This window comes from Centruroides sculpturatus, unplaced genomic scaffold (assembly GCF_000671375.1).
Source record: "Centruroides sculpturatus isolate CEXI.00-Female unplaced genomic scaffold, Cexi_2.0 scaffold21, whole genome shotgun sequence".
Taxonomy (NCBI): domain Eukaryota; kingdom Metazoa; phylum Arthropoda; class Arachnida; order Scorpiones; family Buthidae; genus Centruroides; species Centruroides sculpturatus.
This window is the reverse complement of record NW_019384490.1, coordinates 374,130-391,844: the sequence shown is the minus strand read 5'-3', so window position 1 is coordinate 391,844 and position 17,715 is coordinate 374,130. Positions and strand designations below refer to the sequence as shown.

At 19.2% G+C, this 17,715-nt stretch overlaps 1 protein-coding gene across 1 annotated transcript in view; it reads left to right on the top strand.

Moving 5' to 3' along the window:
- The window catches only part of LOC111621747 (glycogen [starch] synthase-like), a 39,936-nt gene that overhangs the window by 6,705 nt on the left and 15,516 nt on the right, over positions 1–17,715 (top strand). The window contains exons 2-3 of the mRNA XM_023363975.1: positions 13,378–13,559; positions 15,176–15,367. Coding sequence (XP_023219743.1) covers positions 13,378–13,559; positions 15,176–15,367 — 374 coding nt within the window. The remainder of the gene's footprint in view (positions 1–13,377; positions 13,560–15,175; positions 15,368–17,715) is intronic.

The following is a 17,715-nucleotide window of genomic DNA, read 5'->3' as shown; positions in this document are numbered from 1 at the left end:
TTAGATATTGGTATTTATAAAACTAGTGTCTTGACTGCTAGCAAACAGAACATTGATGTGGATATAAGAATAAATAATATTCAGATAAAATAAGTTAAAAAAAATTATATATATAGTGTTGGTGAAATGCTGATTTGAAACTGTAAAAGTGAAATTAGAGCAAGAATTGAATAGGCTTAATCTGGCTTCATAAAAATTAAATTTTAACTTCTAAGAACTTGGAAATATCATTGAGTTTATTTTCTACACTGTTGTATGTTTCCAATTCTGTTGTATGTGAGGGGGCTAAAAAGGGAAACGTGATTTTCCAAACGAAATAACTATTATAAGAGATATATTGTTATCATTTCCATTGCCATCTGGACTGCCGAACAGTAACAATCAACCACATATGGGAGCAGTCAATTCAGAGATTGATGCCTTGTTTACAAACAACACAACCTATTTATTAGACTTACAAATAAAGTACTTTTGTCACGAATGGTTGAAGTCCCTGTAAATTTCAGCACATAGTCTTTGAAAGAAGAGGAGGAAAGTTCAGCGACAAGAGTGGTTTCCTATCGCTGTTCGGATGTTGCATTCTAAGACAGATCTTGGACAGGAAACGATGTCTGATGAATTCAGATCGGAATTTTTGAAGTTTCTCTCAATAAAGATCTATAACTTTCAGAGGATACATTGACAAAGGACAAAAATGGAACCTTGCGGGAAACATCCCAGCGAGTGACATAGCCTCACAGGACTCCACAGCAAAGAACAATGTGTCCTTGTGGTCTGGGCTTAAATATCTTGTGGTCTTGCAAATCATTACTTTATTGGATATTAATCCCTTTTCTCGGTCCCCTATTGGTCTTTCTCTGTTACCAGGTGAAATTGGACCAGATCAGTTCCTGAGAAAGACAATTGTTTATTAATTAATTAATATAGTTTGATACTGTCTTTCATTAGGTGTTGAATGAACCTTGTACCTTAACTAACATTTTTTTTTTTTTTTGTTTATCATGTCTTATAAATAATATAATTTACTAAATATATTTCTCCTTTTTTACTGTATGGTTTTAATATTAAAATAATTTTATTTTCAAATTCACATAATCATTTTATTTTAATTCAGCTTACAGAAAGGAGCTTTTATTCTGTTTCAGATTTTTTATAATTGACAATGAAGTATTTTATTAATATTTTGTTTTTAATTTAAAGCTTAATTACTGAGTATTTCTGCTAAACCTTTACACAAAAGTAAAGTTTTTCTTGAATACTAAGCTTGCTTTTGGTGCTACAACGGTAGACAACTTTCAGCACTACAGTTTCAGACAACTTCCTCTAAAGTGAAAGATAGGAAATGTACATCCTTTCCAGATGAAAGATTAGCTTACAGTTAGAATAGTAAGTTAGTTAATCCAATTCTTAGGGATTGATGGATATTGTGATTGTTCTGATAGTGATTAATAATTAATTATATCAACACACCTGAATTCTTTGCCAAGCATAAATTATTTTATTTCTCTAACATTTTCAACCTACTTAATATCGGCCATCTTCAGGCTTACGATTAAACCATTCCAAAATGGAACACATCATTTTTCGAATACTTTCATTTTAAATTTAAAAGATATACAATAATTGTGTATATTAAATTAATGAAAAAAATAATAAATAAAATTACAGTGGGTGATCGGNAAAAAAAAAAAAAAAAAAAAAAAAAAAAAAAAAAAAAAAAAAAAAAAAAAAAAAAAAAAAAAAAAAAAAAAAAAAAAAAAAAAAAAAAAAAAAAAAAAAAAAAAAAAAAAAAAAAAAAAAAAAAAAAAAAAAAAAAAAAAAAAAAAAAAAAAAAAAAAAAAAAAAAAAAAAAAAAAAAAAAAAAAAAAAAAAAAAAAAAAAAAAAAAAAAAAAAAAAAAAAAAAAAAAAAAAAAAAAAAAAAAAAAAAAAAAAAAAAAAAAAAAAAAAAAAAAAAAAAAAAAAAAAAAAAAAAAAAAAAAAAAAAAAAAAAAAAAAAAAAAAAAAAAAAAAAAAAAAAAAAAAAAAAAAAAAAAAAAAAAAAAAAAAAAAAAAAAAAAAAAAAAAAAAAAAAAAAAAAAAAAAAAAAAAAAAAAAAAAAAAAAAAAAAAAAAAAAAAAAAAAAAAAAAAAAAAAAAAAAAAAAAAAAAAAAAAAAAAAAAAAAAAAAAAAAAAAAAAAAAAAAAAAAAAAAAAAAAAAAAAAAAAAAAAAAAAAAAAAAAAAAAAAAAAAAAAAAAAAAAAAAAAAAAAAAAAAAAAAAAAAAAAAAAAAAAAAAAAAAAAAAAAAAAAAAAAAAAAAAAAAAAAAAAAAAAAAAAAAAAAAAAAAAAAAAAAAAAAAAAAAAAAAAAAAAAAAAAAAAAAAAAAAAAAAAAAAAAAAAAAAAAAAAAAAAAAAAAAAAAAAAAAAAAAAAAAAAAAAAAAAAAAAAAAAAAAAAAAAAAAAAAAAAAAAAAAAAAAAAAAAAAAAAAAAAAAAAAAAAAAAAAAAAAAAAAAAAAAAAAAAAAAAAAAAAAAAAAAAAAAAAAAAAAAAAAAAAAAAAAAAAAAAAAAAAAAAAAAAAAAAAAAAAAAAAAAAAAAAAAAAAAAAAAAAAAAAAAAAAAAAAAAAAAAAAAAAAAAAAAAAAAAAAAAAAAAAAAAAAAAAAAAAAAAAAAAAAAAAAAAAAAAAAAAAAAAAAAAAAAAAAAAAAAAAAAAAAAAAAAAAAAAAAAAAAAAAAAAAAAAAAAAAAAAAAAAAAAAAAAAAAAAAAAAAAAAAAAAAAAAAAAAAAAAAAAAAAAAAAAAAAAAAAAAAAAAAAAAAAAAAAAAAAAAAAAAAAAAAAAAAAAAAAAAAAAAAAAAAAAAAAAAAAAAAAAAAAAAAAAAAAAAAAAAAAAAAAAAAAAAAAAAAAAAAAAAAAAAAAAAAAAAAAAAAAAAAAAAAAAAAAAAAAAAAAAAAAAAAAAAAAAAAAAAAAAAAAAAAAAAAAAAAAAAAAAAAAAAAAAAAAAAAAAAAAAAAAAAAAAAAAAAAAAAAAAAAAAAAAAAAAAAAAAAAAAAAAAAAAAAAAAAAAAAAAAAAAAAAAAAAAAAAAAAAAAAAAAAAAAAAAAAAAAAAAAAAAAAAAAAAAAAAAAAAAAAAAAAAAAAAAAAAAAAAAAAAAAAAAAAAAAAAAAAAAAAAAAAAAAAAAAAAAAAAAAAAAAAAAAAAAAAAAAAAAAAAAAAAAAAAAAAAAAAAAAAAAAAAAAAAAAAAAAAAAAAAAAAAAAAAAAAAAAAAAAAAAAAAAAAAAAAAAAAAAAAAAAAAAAAAAAAAAAAAAAAAAAAAAAAAAAAAAAAAAAAAAAAAAAAAAAAAAAAAAAAAAAAAAAAAAAAAAAAAAAAAAAAAAAAAAAAAAAAAAAAAAAAAAAAAAAAAAAAAAAAAAAAAAAAAAAAAAAAAAAAAAAAAAAAAAAAAAAAAAAAAAAAAAAAAAAAAAAAAAAAAAAAAAAAAAAAAAAAAAAAAAAAAAAAAAAAAAAAAAAAAAAAAAAAAAAAAAAAAAAAAAAAAAAAAAAAAAAAAAAAAAAAAAAAAAAAAAAAAAAAAAAAAAAAAAAAAAAAAAAAAAAAAAAAAAAAAAAAAAAAAAAAAAAAAAAAAAAAAAAAAAAAAAAAAAAAAAAAAAAAAAAAAAAAAAAAAAAAAAAAAAAAAAAAAAAAAAAAAAAAAAAAAAAAAAAAAAAAAAAAAAAAAAAAAAAAAAAAAAAAAAAAAAAAAAAAAAAAAAAAAAAAAAAAAAAAAAAAAAAAAAAAAAAAAAAAAAAAAAAAAAAAAAAAAAAAAAAAAAAAAAAAAAAAAAAAAAAAAAAAAAAAAAAAAAAAAAAAAAAAAAAAAAAAAAAAAAAAAAAAAAAAAAAAAAAAAAAAAAAAAAAAAAAAAAAAAAAAAAAAAAAAAAAAAAAAAAAAAAAAAAAAAAAAAAAAAAAAAAAAAAAAAAAAAAAAAAAAAAAAAAAAAAAAAAAAAAAAAAAAAAAAAAAAAAAAAAAAAAAAAAAAAAAAAAAAAAAAAAAAAAAAAAAAAAAAAAAAAAAAAAAAAAAAAAAAAAAAAAAAAAAAAAAAAAAAAAAAAAAAAAAAAAAAAAAAAAAAAAAAAAAAAAAAAAAAAAAAAAAAAAAAAAAAAAAAAAAAAAAAAAAAAAAAAAAAAAAAAAAAAAAAAAAAAAAAAAAAAAAAAAAAAAAAAAAAAAAAAAAAAAAAAAAAAAAAAAAAAAAAAAAAAAAAAAAAAAAAAAAAAAAAAAAAAAAAAAAAAAAAAAAAAAAAAAAAAAAAAAAAAAAAAAAAAAAAAAAAAAAAAAAAAAAAAAAAAAAAAAAAAAAAAAAAAAAAAAAAAAAAAAAAAAAAAAAAAAAAAAAAAAAAAAAAAAAAAAAAAAAAAAAAAAAAAAAAAAAAAAAAAAAAAAAAAAAAAAAAAAAAAAAAAAAAAAAAAAAAAAAAAAAAAAAAAAAAAAAAAAAAAAAAAAAAAAAAAAAAAAAAAAAAAAAAAAAAAAAAAAAAAAAAAAAAAAAAAAAAAAAAAAAAAAAAAAAAAAAAAAAAAAAAAAAAAAAAAAAAAAAAAAAAAAAAAAAAAAAAAAAAAAAAAAAAAAAAAAAAAAAAAAAAAAAAAAAAAAAAAAAAAAAAAAAAAAAAAAAAAAAAAAAAAAAAAAAAAAAAAAAAAAAAAAAAAAAAAAAAAAAAAAAAAAAAAAAAAAAAAAAAAAAAAAAAAAAAAAAAAAAAAAAAAAAAAAAAAAAAAAAAAAAAAAAAAAAAAAAAAAAAAAAAAAAAAAAAAAAAAAAAAAAAAAAAAAAAAAAAAAAAAAAAAAAAAAAAAAAAAAAAAAAAAAAAAAAAAAAAAAAAAAAAAAAAAAAAAAAAAAAAAAAAAAAAAAAAAAAAAAAAAAAAAAAAAAAAAAAAAAAAAAAAAAAAAAAAAAAAAAAAAAAAAAAAAAAAAAAAAAAAAAAAAAAAAAAAAAAAAAAAAAAAAAAAAAAAAAAAAAAAAAAAAAAAAAAAAAAAAAAAAAAAAAAAAAAAAAAAAAAAAAAAAAAAAAAAAAAAAAAAAAAAAAAAAAAAAAAAAAAAAAAAAAAAAAAAAAAAAAAAAAAAAAAAAAAAAAAAAAAAAAAAAAAAAAAAAAAAAAAAAAAAAAAAAAAAAAAAAAAAAAAAAAAAAAAAAAAAAAAAAAAAAAAAAAAAAAAAAAAAAAAAAAAAAAAAAAAAAAAAAAAAAAAAAAAAAAAAAAAAAAAAAAAAAAAAAAAAAAAAAAAAAAAAAAAAAAAAAAAAAAAAAAAAAAAAAAAAAAAAAAAAAAAAAAAAAAAAAAAAAAAAAAAAAAAAAAAAAAAAAAAAAAAAAAAAAAAAAAAAAAAAAAAAAAAAAAAAAAAAAAAAAAAAAAAAAAAAAAAAAAAAAAAAAAAAAAAAAAAAAAAAAAAAAAAAAAAAAAAAAAAAAAAAAAAAAAAAAAAAAAAAAAAAAAAAAAAAAAAAAAAAAAAAAAAAAAAAAAAAAAAAAAAAAAAAAAAAAAAAAAAAAAAAAAAAAAAAAAAAAAAAAAAAAAAAAAAAAAAAAAAAAAAAAAAAAAAAAAAAAAAAAAAAAAAAAAAAAAAAAAAAAAAAAAAAAAAAAAAAAAAAAAAAAAAAAAAAAAAAAAAAAAAAAAAAAAAAAAAAAAAAAAAAAAAAAAAAAAAAAAAAAAAAAAAAAAAAAAAAAAAAAAAAAAAAAAAAAAAAAAAAAAAAAAAAAAAAAAAAAAAAAAAAAAAAAAAAAAAAAAAAAAAAAAAAAAAAAAAAAAAAAAAAAAAAAAAAAAAAAAAAAAAAAAAAAAAAAAAAAAAAAAAAAAAAAAAAAAAAAAAAAAAAAAAAAAAAAAAAAAAAAAAAAAAAAAAAAAAAAAAAAAAAAAAAAAAAAAAAAAAAAAAAAAAAAAAAAAAAAAAAAAAAAAAAAAAAAAAAAAAAAAAAAAAAAAAAAAAAAAAAAAAAAAAAAAAAAAAAAAAAAAAAAAAAAAAAAAAAAAAAAAAAAAAAAAAAAAAAAAAAAAAAAAAAAAAAAAAAAAAAAAAAAAAAAAAAAAAAAAAAAAAAAAAAAAAAAAAAAAAAAAAAAAAAAAAAAAAAAAAAAAAAAAAAAAAAAAAAAAAAAAAAAAAAAAAAAAAAAAAAAAAAAAAAAAAAAAAAAAAAAAAAAAAAAAAAAAAAAAAAAAAAAAAAAAAAAAAAAAAAAAAAAAAAAAAAAAAAAAAAAAAAAAAAAAAAAAAAAAAAAAAAAAAAAAAAAAAAAAAAAAAAAAAAAAAAAAAAAAAAAAAAAAAAAAAAAAAAAAAAAAAAAAAAAAAAAAAAAAAAAAAAAAAAAAAAAAAAAAAAAAAAAAAAAAAAAAAAAAAAAAAAAAAAAAAAAAAAAAAAAAAAAAAAAAAAAAAAAAAAAAAAAAAAAAAAAAAAAAAAAAAAAAAAAAAAAAAAAAAAAAAAAAAAAAAAAAAAAAAAAAAAAAAAAAAAAAAAAAAAAAAAAAAAAAAAAAAAAAAAAAAAAAAAAAAAAAAAAAAAAAAAAAAAAAAAAAAAAAAAAAAAAAAAAAAAAAAAAAAAAAAAAAAAAAAAAAAAAAAAAAAAAAAAAAAAAAAAAAAAAAAAAAAAAAAAAAAAAAAAAAAAAAAAAAAAAAAAAAAAAAAAAAAAAAAAAAAAAAAAAAAAAAAAAAAAAAAAAAAAAAAAAAAAAAAAAAAAAAAAAAAAAAAAAAAAAAAAAAAAAAAAAAAAAAAAAAAAAAAAAAAAAAAAAAAAAAAAAAAAAAAAAAAAAAAAAAAAAAAAAAAAAAAAAAAAAAAAAAAAAAAAAAAAAAAAAAAAAAAAAAAAAAAAAAAAAAAAAAAAAAAAAAAAAAAAAAAAAAAAAAAAAAAAAAAAAAAAAAAAAAAAAAAAAAAAAAAAAAAAAAAAAAAAAAAAAAAAAAAAAAAAAAAAAAAAAAAAAAAAAAAAAAAAAAAAAAAAAAAAAAAAAAAAAAAAAAAAAAAAAAAAAAAAAAAAAAAAAAAAAAAAAAAAAAAAAAAAAAAAAAAAAAAAAAAAAAAAAAAAAAAAAAAAAAAAAAAAAAAAAAAAAAAAAAAAAAAAAAAAAAAAAAAAAAAAAAAAAAAAAAAAAAAAAAAAAAAAAAAAAAAAAAAAAAAAAAAAAAAAAAAAAAAAAAAAAAAAAAAAAAAAAAAAAAAAAAAAAAAAAAAAAAAAAAAAAAAAAAAAAAAAAAAAAAAAAAAAAAAAAAAAAAAAAAAAAAAAAAAAAAAAAAAAAAAAAAAAAAAAAAAAAAAAAAAAAAAAAAAAAAAAAAAAAAAAAAAAAAAAAAAAAAAAAAAAAAAAAAAAAAAAAAAAAAAAAAAAAAAAAAAAAAAAAAAAAAAAAAAAAAAAAAAAAAAAAAAAAAAAAAAAAAAAAAAAAAAAAAAAAAAAAAAAAAAAAAAAAAAAAAAAAAAAAAAAAAAAAAAAAAAAAAAAAAAAAAAAAAAAAAAAACATATCGACATTCGGCGATTTCGGGTACACGAGGAGACAAGTTTTCCATTATTCGATCGACATTTCTTACCTGGTAATCCTAAATTTTCGCAAATGGCGCGAAAGCATGTTCTTTTCAGTACCTTTCGTGATATTCTTTAATAGTTTGGCTATAAATTGGTTCGTACGATTAGATTAGTGAAATTAAACTTCGTGTCCTGTCAACCGTCTACGAACGACTATCCTCCATTTTTATATTTGTGTTGTAAACAAGAGCTGTACTCACGTGATAAATCTATGCACGCTCATTTGGTTACAGTGAGAGACAGAGAGACTTTTTGTCTCAGTCAAAGCGATTTGAATCCCCCAAAACTGCTTTCCGACTGACCGGGAGACATGTTTTTCTGTCACCTGGCGACATAAATAAAATAAAATCGCCTAGTGTATCAAGGCTTTTAGCATTCACTTATACGGTATATACAAATAACGAGGTTCTGGATGCAAACCTTCCTTCTCTTTTGATATGCGAACTTTTTTTTAATATAAAACACAGTAACCTCTCGATAACTCGAAGAGGAAGTGACAAGAAAATCTTCGAGTTATGGAAAGTACCATTATTTTAATAAGATCGTAAATATTACAATACAAACAATGTGGTTAGACTTAAAGACATTATCTTTTATAAGATTACTTTTTAGATACTTATATGTACAAAAATAGCAAAAACATTGATAGTATTAGTGATAAAAGTATATTACAAGAGTTTGTTGTTAATGATTCATTTCATGTTCAATAATGTTCTTGACACTGTCGACAGCCACGAAAGCATCTTGTTTCCTGAATGCCCGGTAAATGCTCAAGAATTTTTCTGGCTTCCCTATATACAGCGAGAACAGATTAAGAAAAACTCGTAAAATACTTTTTTTTTACTGAATTACTATTAATATTTTAATAATTACGTATTAGCTACAAAAGTAAGTAACGACAAAATGTAAATAATACATTAATTTTTTACATTAAGATATTATTAAAAATAAGCTATAGAAAAGTAATAATACATCAAAAAAGTTATCTAATACTCAAAAAATAATAAATAAAATTAAAATGGAGATAAGAAAAATACAGTAAATGCTTTCCATAAAATTTAACGTCGGAAGCGCCATCTGGTACCGATCGGCTTTAGAAATTGAAATTACGGGAGTGCAGAAGGGGAGATTTTTTTCCAGTTATAATGTTTGATCAGTCAGAAAACGTCGATCATAATATTAAATATAAGTAAAAATCCTTATGAATAATGTCTTACTTTACGTTTCATCCCAGAACGGGAAGTATGGTATTGTTAAGCAACGAAAATCGCACTGCACTCAGACATCATCCGTATCAAGAGTTCAATAATGGTTTAGTTATGAGTAATGAACCTTTAAAAGATAATCAACTGTTTGAAGTTCGCATTGATAGAAAGGTAAACTCTATCGAGATACACGTGCTTCGTGCATATTGACACAATAAAATCATCTTTACCTGTAAACAGTTCTCCTTACCACAATGTTTGAGTAGAAAATTAATAATAATTTAATAACTTAAAAATCATAGATTGTTGCACTCATAAATTATGCATTTAATATTGTTTAATGCTTATAAGTTACATTTAATAAGAAATTTTAAGAAAAAAAAAAGACTCAATATTGCATTAAGAAGCTTGGAGGATGCAATATTTTGAATTTTTTAGATTTTGTTGAATTGTATGTTGTATTTTGGAATAGAAGAACGTTGTGATTTTTTATATGGTATGCTACTATTCAAAATTTGCATCTCTTGCATGTTGTGTTATAAGGTTTACACCATCTTTTAAATTATCAATCTTGACATTGATAATTTAAAGTAAGAAATCTTGTTTATAAAATTACATTTATAATGAAACTTCTGTGTATTTTCTGTTAAAACAAAATAATTTTAAATGCGCTTCAGATTTTTCAGAATGTAAATCTAAATTATCGAACATACCATTTAATAAAATATCGAGTTAAGGTTTAAGTTTAAAATATGTAAAATACAAAAACAAAAATTGTAAATTTTAAGATATTTACAAAAATCTGAGTGAGTTAAAATAATTATAAGTTCAATGTCTTTCAGTTACTTATTGCACGATACTATATTATGTCATACAAAATTGATCACTTGAAAAAATATAATTTTCTTCAATAATTTTACATTTTGATTAATTTCAGACAATATCTTTAAGCATTATCAGATTTTTGTGCTATTTTAAAAACTAGATTTTCAAATAAAGTGTATTGCACTCGTTACATGCAATTTTTAATAATGTTTAAATATAAATATTATTATTTTAAATTTAAAAGATATACAATAATTGTGTATATTAAATTAATGAAAAAAATAATAAATAAAATTAAAATGGAGATAAGAAAAATACAGTAAATGCTTTCCATAAAATTTAACGTCGGAAGCGCCATCTGGTACCGATCGGCTTTAGAAATTGAAATTACGGGAGTGCAGAAGGGGAGATTTTTTTCCAGTTATAATGTTTGATCAGTCAGAAAACGTCGATCATAATATTAAATATAAGTAAAAATCCTTATGAATAATGTCTTACTTTACGTTTCATCCCAGAACGGGAAGTATGGTATTGTTAAGCAACGAAAATCGCACTGCACTCAGACATCATCCGTATCAAGAGTTCAATAATGGTTTAGTTATGAGTAATGAACCTTTAAAAGATAATCAACTGTTTGAAGTTCGCATTGATAGAAAGGTAAACTCTATCGAGATACACGTGCTTCGTGCATATTGACACAATAAAATCATCTTTACCTGTAAACAGTTCTCCTTACCACAATGTTTGAGTAGAAAATTAATAATAATTTAATAACTTAAAAATCATAGATTGTTGCACTCATAAATTATGCATTTAATATTGTTTAATGCTTATAAGTTANCCTTAACTAACATTTTTTTTTTTTTTGTTTATCATGTCTTATAAATAATATAATTTACTAAATATATTTCTCCTTTTTTACTGTATGGTTTTAATATTAAAATAATTTTATTTTTTCCCTTTTCCTCTATAATTTAGTTTCCTTAATAATCTTAATGTAATATGGATGCTGTATATTCAAGTTATATATATAACATGAATATAGTACAGCATCCATAAAATCTTTTTTGGTTGAGTCTCTTTTCTAATCGAAAGTGCTGCAAGACCGTCAACCAAAAAATATTTTTTGGATTAAAGTTATATATATAGTTCCCTTAATTTTAATTAATTGAAAAGATCAAGATTTGTTTTTGCTGGATATGGTTAAAAAAATGTTTTTCATTCTAACCCAGGACCTCGCATGTGGGATGAAAGCCTGGATGTTGAATAGTGGTGATTTGATTACAAAAAAATTACAATCATTTGAGATATGATGCTATAGGAAAATGAGGAAAATGTGGACAGACAGGGTTCACAATCAGGAAGTAACCAAATGTTTAAACAAGAGAACCAAAATCATAAACATTATAAAGAAAAGGAAATTGAAATATTTTGAGCACATTATAAGGAATGATATTTATCAATTACTACAAAATATTATTCAAGGAAAAACAAAGAGGAGACCTATGTCAGCAGGCAAAGAAAATCATGATTGAAAAATTTTCATGTGATTTGGTATAAGATAGACTTGGTGTCTTATACCAATCACTTTATTCAGGAAAGTCAAGGATAGGACACAAGTCTCATTAATAGTAGCAATGTTCTGTAAGAATGTGACACAACAAGTAGTACTACATGCTTTCCCTTTACCCTTTAATTTCTATTTTTCTGTAAAATATGTAAGTCTTGTGGAGAAGTTATTGAAGTAATTCTTTTCTCAAAGTATATTTTAAAAAGTTCTGAAAAATTAGTATACTAAACATGAATACATTTTCTTTGTCAGAAATATTCTGTGCTATATATTTATCAATTTTATCAATGCCACTATTTTAGCATCATCAATAAATCTGCTTGTAGAAATGAGGTGAGATATCGAAAACAAAGTAAATTTCAGACATTAAAAATATAAAAAGATGAGACTGATTAGAATGAGGGATTGTTTTATTTTCTAAAAGCTATGTTAATATTAAGGAAAAGTCTAATCAATGACCCATTTGGGCACTTTTTTTTGTAAGTGAATGCATTTAAATTATTTGTAGCTGTTAAAAATTAGTGTATTTTTGTAAATTTTAAATGTTAATATTAGTATATTAAAATCTTATTCTCTTAAAATTAGTATATCATACATATCTGTTGAAAAGTTTTTAGTGATTGAATTAATATTATTTTGAACAAAAAATTTGTGTTGATTTCTATAAACTGATGTTTAAAATATGCTTTTTTTTTCAATATTATATAAGTTGAAATTTGAAAATATTGTTATTACGGTGATGATTTATTATTATTATTTTGGGTTTTGTGAGTTATACTCAGTTGACACTGGTGGCAACTGAATATGTGCCGGATCAGATTCAAGGCATAGTAACCAAAACAAAACAAAAAAATAAACTGTGTCAGTGTGTTTGTCTGTATTCAGAAATTTCCTAACAATGTGACATGTATTCATAATAGTGGCATTCTATAGTGTGATGTATGTGTTTCTATTCAGTTGTAATATGCCCAGGCATTTGTATAGTGTGTATGGTATGATACTTGTAGAGGAGAGAACAACAGGCACAATAAGCATCCTATCCATCCTCCACAGATGCCTTATTTTCTAGGCGAGTTCTGTGTACTTGCTGGTTTTTTCAGTGCATGTATATTGCACTGTGTTTTGTACATTGTGTTTGGAATGGATATGCCTATAATGTATGTGATTTTATTGTGTTTTGTCAATGAGTGTGATGTCTAGTCTGTTGTGGTAAATTCTTTTATCTGTGATTATGGCTCTGTCATAGTACATTTTGTGTCTGTTTTCCAGTACTGTCTGTGGAATGTATTTGTAGTATGGTTTGTGGATGTCTGATAATTTGTGCTTTTTTGCAAGCTCTTGGTGTATTATATTTGCTACTTGATTATGTCTGTGTAAATAATCTGTCTGTGCCAAGAGCTTGCAACCAGAAGTGATGTGTTGTATAGTTTCTGGCATGATGTGACATTTTCTGCATGTGTCATTTGTGAGTGTTGTATCTTTGAGTATGTGTTTTCTGTAGTTTTTAGTGTTTATGACCTGATCCTGTGTGGTAATCATGAATCCTTCCATCTCCCCAAAGAGGCATCTCTGAGCTAACCAGCTGTTTGATGCAGTTTTGTCAACAAAACCCCAGGACAGGGATGCCTGCCATGGAGTGAATGCCTTTTGAACCCATGATTGATTAATGGTGTCTATGCTTTTTATATGTTGTGAGTGTAAATTTAAGTCTGCTAGAGTTACTGCTTTATGTAACTGTGATGTTTCTTGTTTTTTGTAGAACAACTCTCGCAGTGACTGTATTTGTTTGTAGTGAAGGTTAACTATGTCAATCAGGCCATGTCCACCATTTTTATGTGGAAGGGTTAATCTTTGAAAAATTGAAATATGTATAAACTTTAATTTTTTTTTTCAGATGAATTTAACTTTAAAGAGCTGAAAATATTCATTGTATCAAATTTTTTTGTTGCATTTTAAAGATTTATTTTAAATTTCAAAAAAGTAGCTTAAATATTAATCATTTTTAATGATTAATATATTAAGCTACTATTAACTGAAGTATAAGAGGGAGGAAACAATCAGGGAAATGATTTTTATTAATCAGCTATCTTTCAGACATCACAAAAAAGGACAATTTAGACACTGTTTGGCCAAATTGTCTTTCTTTTCCCTCCTTCCTTCTGGTGCTTCAATTAAGCAATTTTATTATTAGCATAATGAATATAAAATTTCTTAAAATAACTAGGTAATAAAATTTTAATTATGAAATTAAAATGTTTTTATATTCATAGTTGGAGGAATTTACACTGTTATAAGATCAAAAGCTGGAATCAGTACAGAAGAACTTGGTGATCAGTATTGTCTTTTCGGACCTTATAATGAGCCTATGGTTCGAACAGAAGTTGAATGTATTGAACCTACTGAAGTATATTTTAGGAATGCTATACAATTGTTCAAGAACATGGGAATTAGGGTAAATTTATTATTATTTAATAAATTTTAATACTATACTATAAAATCAAATTTCATTAATTGAAATATTCTATATTTACCAGAATTAAACTAGAGCTCTTAAGCTTTTTACAAGAGTCAAATATGATTTGTTTCTACTTAAAATGCTACTGATCCATTGTAAGAAGCCTAAAGAGAATTACGGTCCTTCTTAAATTAATTTAAAGATCTCTCATATGGATTTTTGTTTAGTAAAGTACTTCAATTAATCATAATTTTTTTAATTGGTTAAAACAGTTTTTTTTTCCCTTAAACCTTGTAATAGAAACTGTTACATCTCTTGCTATCAGTAACCTTCACACAACCTACTTTACAATCATTGATTAACATTACTTCCTACTGATATATAAAATGGTTTAACTGATATCGTACATCAAAACAATTCAATTATCAATATGTATAACATTTTAATCACTTATCTTCCATTCAATAAATGATAAATTTATAGTAACTAAATTTGTGCCAAAATTTTAAGACATTGAATAAATACTAACATTACCTCTGAAAATATATACACATTTATCAGTTAATACAAAAACATTTTTATGTGATTATCAAAAATAAATTTAAAAATTGCATAATCCAGTGTGTATAAGAATCAAAGGACATAATTTTATTGTAAATTATTTAAAAACTTTTAAATTTAAAAAGCAACAAATAAATCACTAATATAGTAATAGGAAAACACCTGAAATTCTCTAGGTTTATTAGAATTAATTCCTAGATAGTAATAAGAATAAATACATTAAAGATTTCACATAATGAAGATAGTTTTCACAACTTGTCTGTTTTCATACTACAGTTTGTGAATTTGTGTTGTTTCTGTGGTTTAAAAGTGAATGAATTGTGAAGAATTTGTGTATCTTTATGCAAAATCTTTAATGAATTCATTGTTCAGGTTACGTTTTGATTAGTGTTTATTAAATACAACTTGTTTTAATTTCATTTTGAAAGATTTTCAAAACATCTGTCTTGTTTAGAACATGATGATTCTAGAATTGTTTTATTAATTCCAAAAGAGAAAGAACTAGGGAAAAAATGTTGCAAGTTTTTTCCAACGTAAGCATTTTATATTTTGAAAAATGTACATATGGGATACTGAGGAAAAATGAGGAGGTGTAGAAATGTAATATTACTATACAATGCATTTATATTTTTTACCTTTTATAAGATGCATTATTGGACACACCACACATTTTTTGGGGGAAAATAGTCTTTACAGTACAACTATTCTTTGATTAACATGATTAATTAATCTCTTGATGCTACCATGTATATCAAAATCATGTTAATCAATTACAGTATCTGTTAAGTAAAGACAGCTGCCAAATTCAAAATTTGCTATTGAATCTCTAGAGGCCAGATAATTGGTTCAGTACGGTACTATATATTAGTTTAAAAAATATATGAAGTATTGATAACTATTCTCAAAAGAATAGTTCAGAAAAATAAATTAATGGAAAAAATTATTTTAAATCCTGTTAAGCTTTAGAAATTGTAATGTTTGATTAGTGCTTCAAATTTAAAGTATTATAAATTCTTTAATTATGTATTAAATTTTTTACTTTTTAACTTCAGGTAGTCCATGGACGTTGGTTAATAGATGGTTATCCTAGAGTTCTCTTATTTGATATTGGTTCAGCAGCATGGAAGTTAGATGAATGGAAGCATGAATTATGGAATATATGCAACATTGGGGTACCATGGCATGATAGAGAATCTAATGATGCCATTATCTTTGGTAATCTTGTTTGCATGTTTTTAGAAGAGGTAAGAAATGCTTTAATTAAAATTTATATTTTAAGTAATATCTTCATTATTTAAATCTATATAACAAAAAAAGAAATAAGTAATATTTAATTTTGCCTGTGACTATATTATTTCAGAACATAGAACTATCAAATTCCATCATTTATGTCATTTTTGTTTTTAAATTTTTCAAATAAAACCAAATCTGATATTTGTTAATAATCAAATGATGCAGTCTGATTCTTATTGGGTTATAATGTGATTAATTAATTCCTTTAGTATTCTTAATAATTAACCATGTTATAGCCCAATAAGAATCTGGCTGTCTCTTTTCTTTCTTTCTCTCTCTCTCTCTTTTTTTTTTTTTTTTTTATAATCCATTCTTTTTTAATTATCATAGAAATAAATTTTTAAAAATGTTTTTCTTCATACATTTAAAATAACTGATTTATTTTATTACTGATGGAAGAATTTATAAATTTGTAAAATTTATAACTTATTACTGATTTATAACTTATTTATAACTTATTACTGATGGAAGAATTTATAAATTTTACAAATTTATAAATTTTACAAATTTATAAATTCTTCCATCAGTAATAAAAGATAAAACAGAACAAAATTTATATTTTAACCCTATCTATTAGCCTATTAACCCACCAATTCCCATGTCAAGACTTACAAAAAAAGATAAAATTTTTTTCTAACTTATTTATGAAAAAGGAAAATTACATCTCTTATTTTTTAAGAAAGTTTTTTACATGAAAATAATTGTCATCTTGGCTGTTTTACTAGTTTTTATTAATATTAATTTATATCCCCTAGTTTTTCAGAAAATGGAGTGTTGACTGTAGATGACACTGGGCAATATTTGTATCATATATCCTATATGACACCTAGTATGTATGACAAGAAAATACAAAGTTTATTCAAAAGATAATTTGTAAGTCAAACCATTTTTATAATAATAATTTACTTTTTGTGGTATTTTTATACCAGTATTTTACATGCAAACCTATATTGCATTTTAAACACGTTTTTCAAGTGCATTCGTGATACAATTTGCACCAGTTTGGCATTGCTTGCAGTCTTTTCTGTGTGATCAGCTGGAATGTCTGCCAATCTTATTTTGCTTGAAACTCTCTTGAATAGAAATTGCACAATTGGAATTCTTTGGAGCTTCCCATATTTTTGTAGATAGGACATCACCAAATCCCTCTGTAGGCCCAATTTTTTCATTTAGATCAGCCAAGCATTTTGGCAAGAAGCATTTAATCCAAAAAGTCATCATTGTGAAATTTCACGATGAGATGAGTTCATTGTGTCTTCCTTTTTCTCACATCCTCATATATTTAGGAGCAAATCTCCTTAAGTAACAATATTGTAATGCATATTCTATAAACTTCGGCTTACAGGATGGCAGCACTGAATGTCTGACATCCACATTTTTGCAATGAAAACATCAGCCACAACCTTGCTATTACCTAAACATTTATTCAGACTTTTAATTGTTGGTCCTTCAGGATGTGATAAATTCCATTAACTGTTACATTCAAAGAGTAATTCCTCTGTAGGACATATAAATTGCTCATGACTGTAATGAATTGTACTAAGTCTTTATTTACTATATAATAACTCAAAACATTCAGTGACATTTAGATCATCTTGACATTTGCCAGAAACCTATTCTTTGTACACACTTCCCACAGGAAGAAAAAGCAGATATATCAATGAAATCATTTTTTATTGTGAATTTCTTTTTCTTGGCAATAGGTTCAGTGGTTACATCTTTGTTTTTTACAATTGATATTGGAAATCCTGACTTGCAGTTCCATGTGCAAATGTAATATTTGACTAGGAAGGTGGAAAAAATTTACCTTGTTTTCATCCCTAATATCTTCATCAGTGACATCACCATTCTCAAGTAAACAAAATGATGTTGCTTTAATAAAGGGATGTCCAACTTGTGGCTTGCAGGCTGCACTGCGGCACACTTAATATTTTCATATGGCCCACTGCACCTGAAATTTTTTAGGTACCTTTTCATTTATTTTGGTAAAGTATGTGGTAAAAGTTGTTCTGGTTTCACTGGATACACTTTAACCCCCTTCCACTTTGGCATTCTTTCTAAATACGAGTATATAATACAGACATAGGTCTATCTACACTTCTTTTGCTAACATAATAATTTAAATGTTTTTAACCTCTAATTATATTCATAATTATTTCAACTTTAAATTTATATTGTTAATAATCCAGCATTTGGCATCAAATACTAAGAAAAGAAAAAGAACAGAAGAAAAGAGAGAAAGTGCAATATCTTTTGGCTAGAAAAAATATTTCATAATTGAAACATGCAATAATAATCT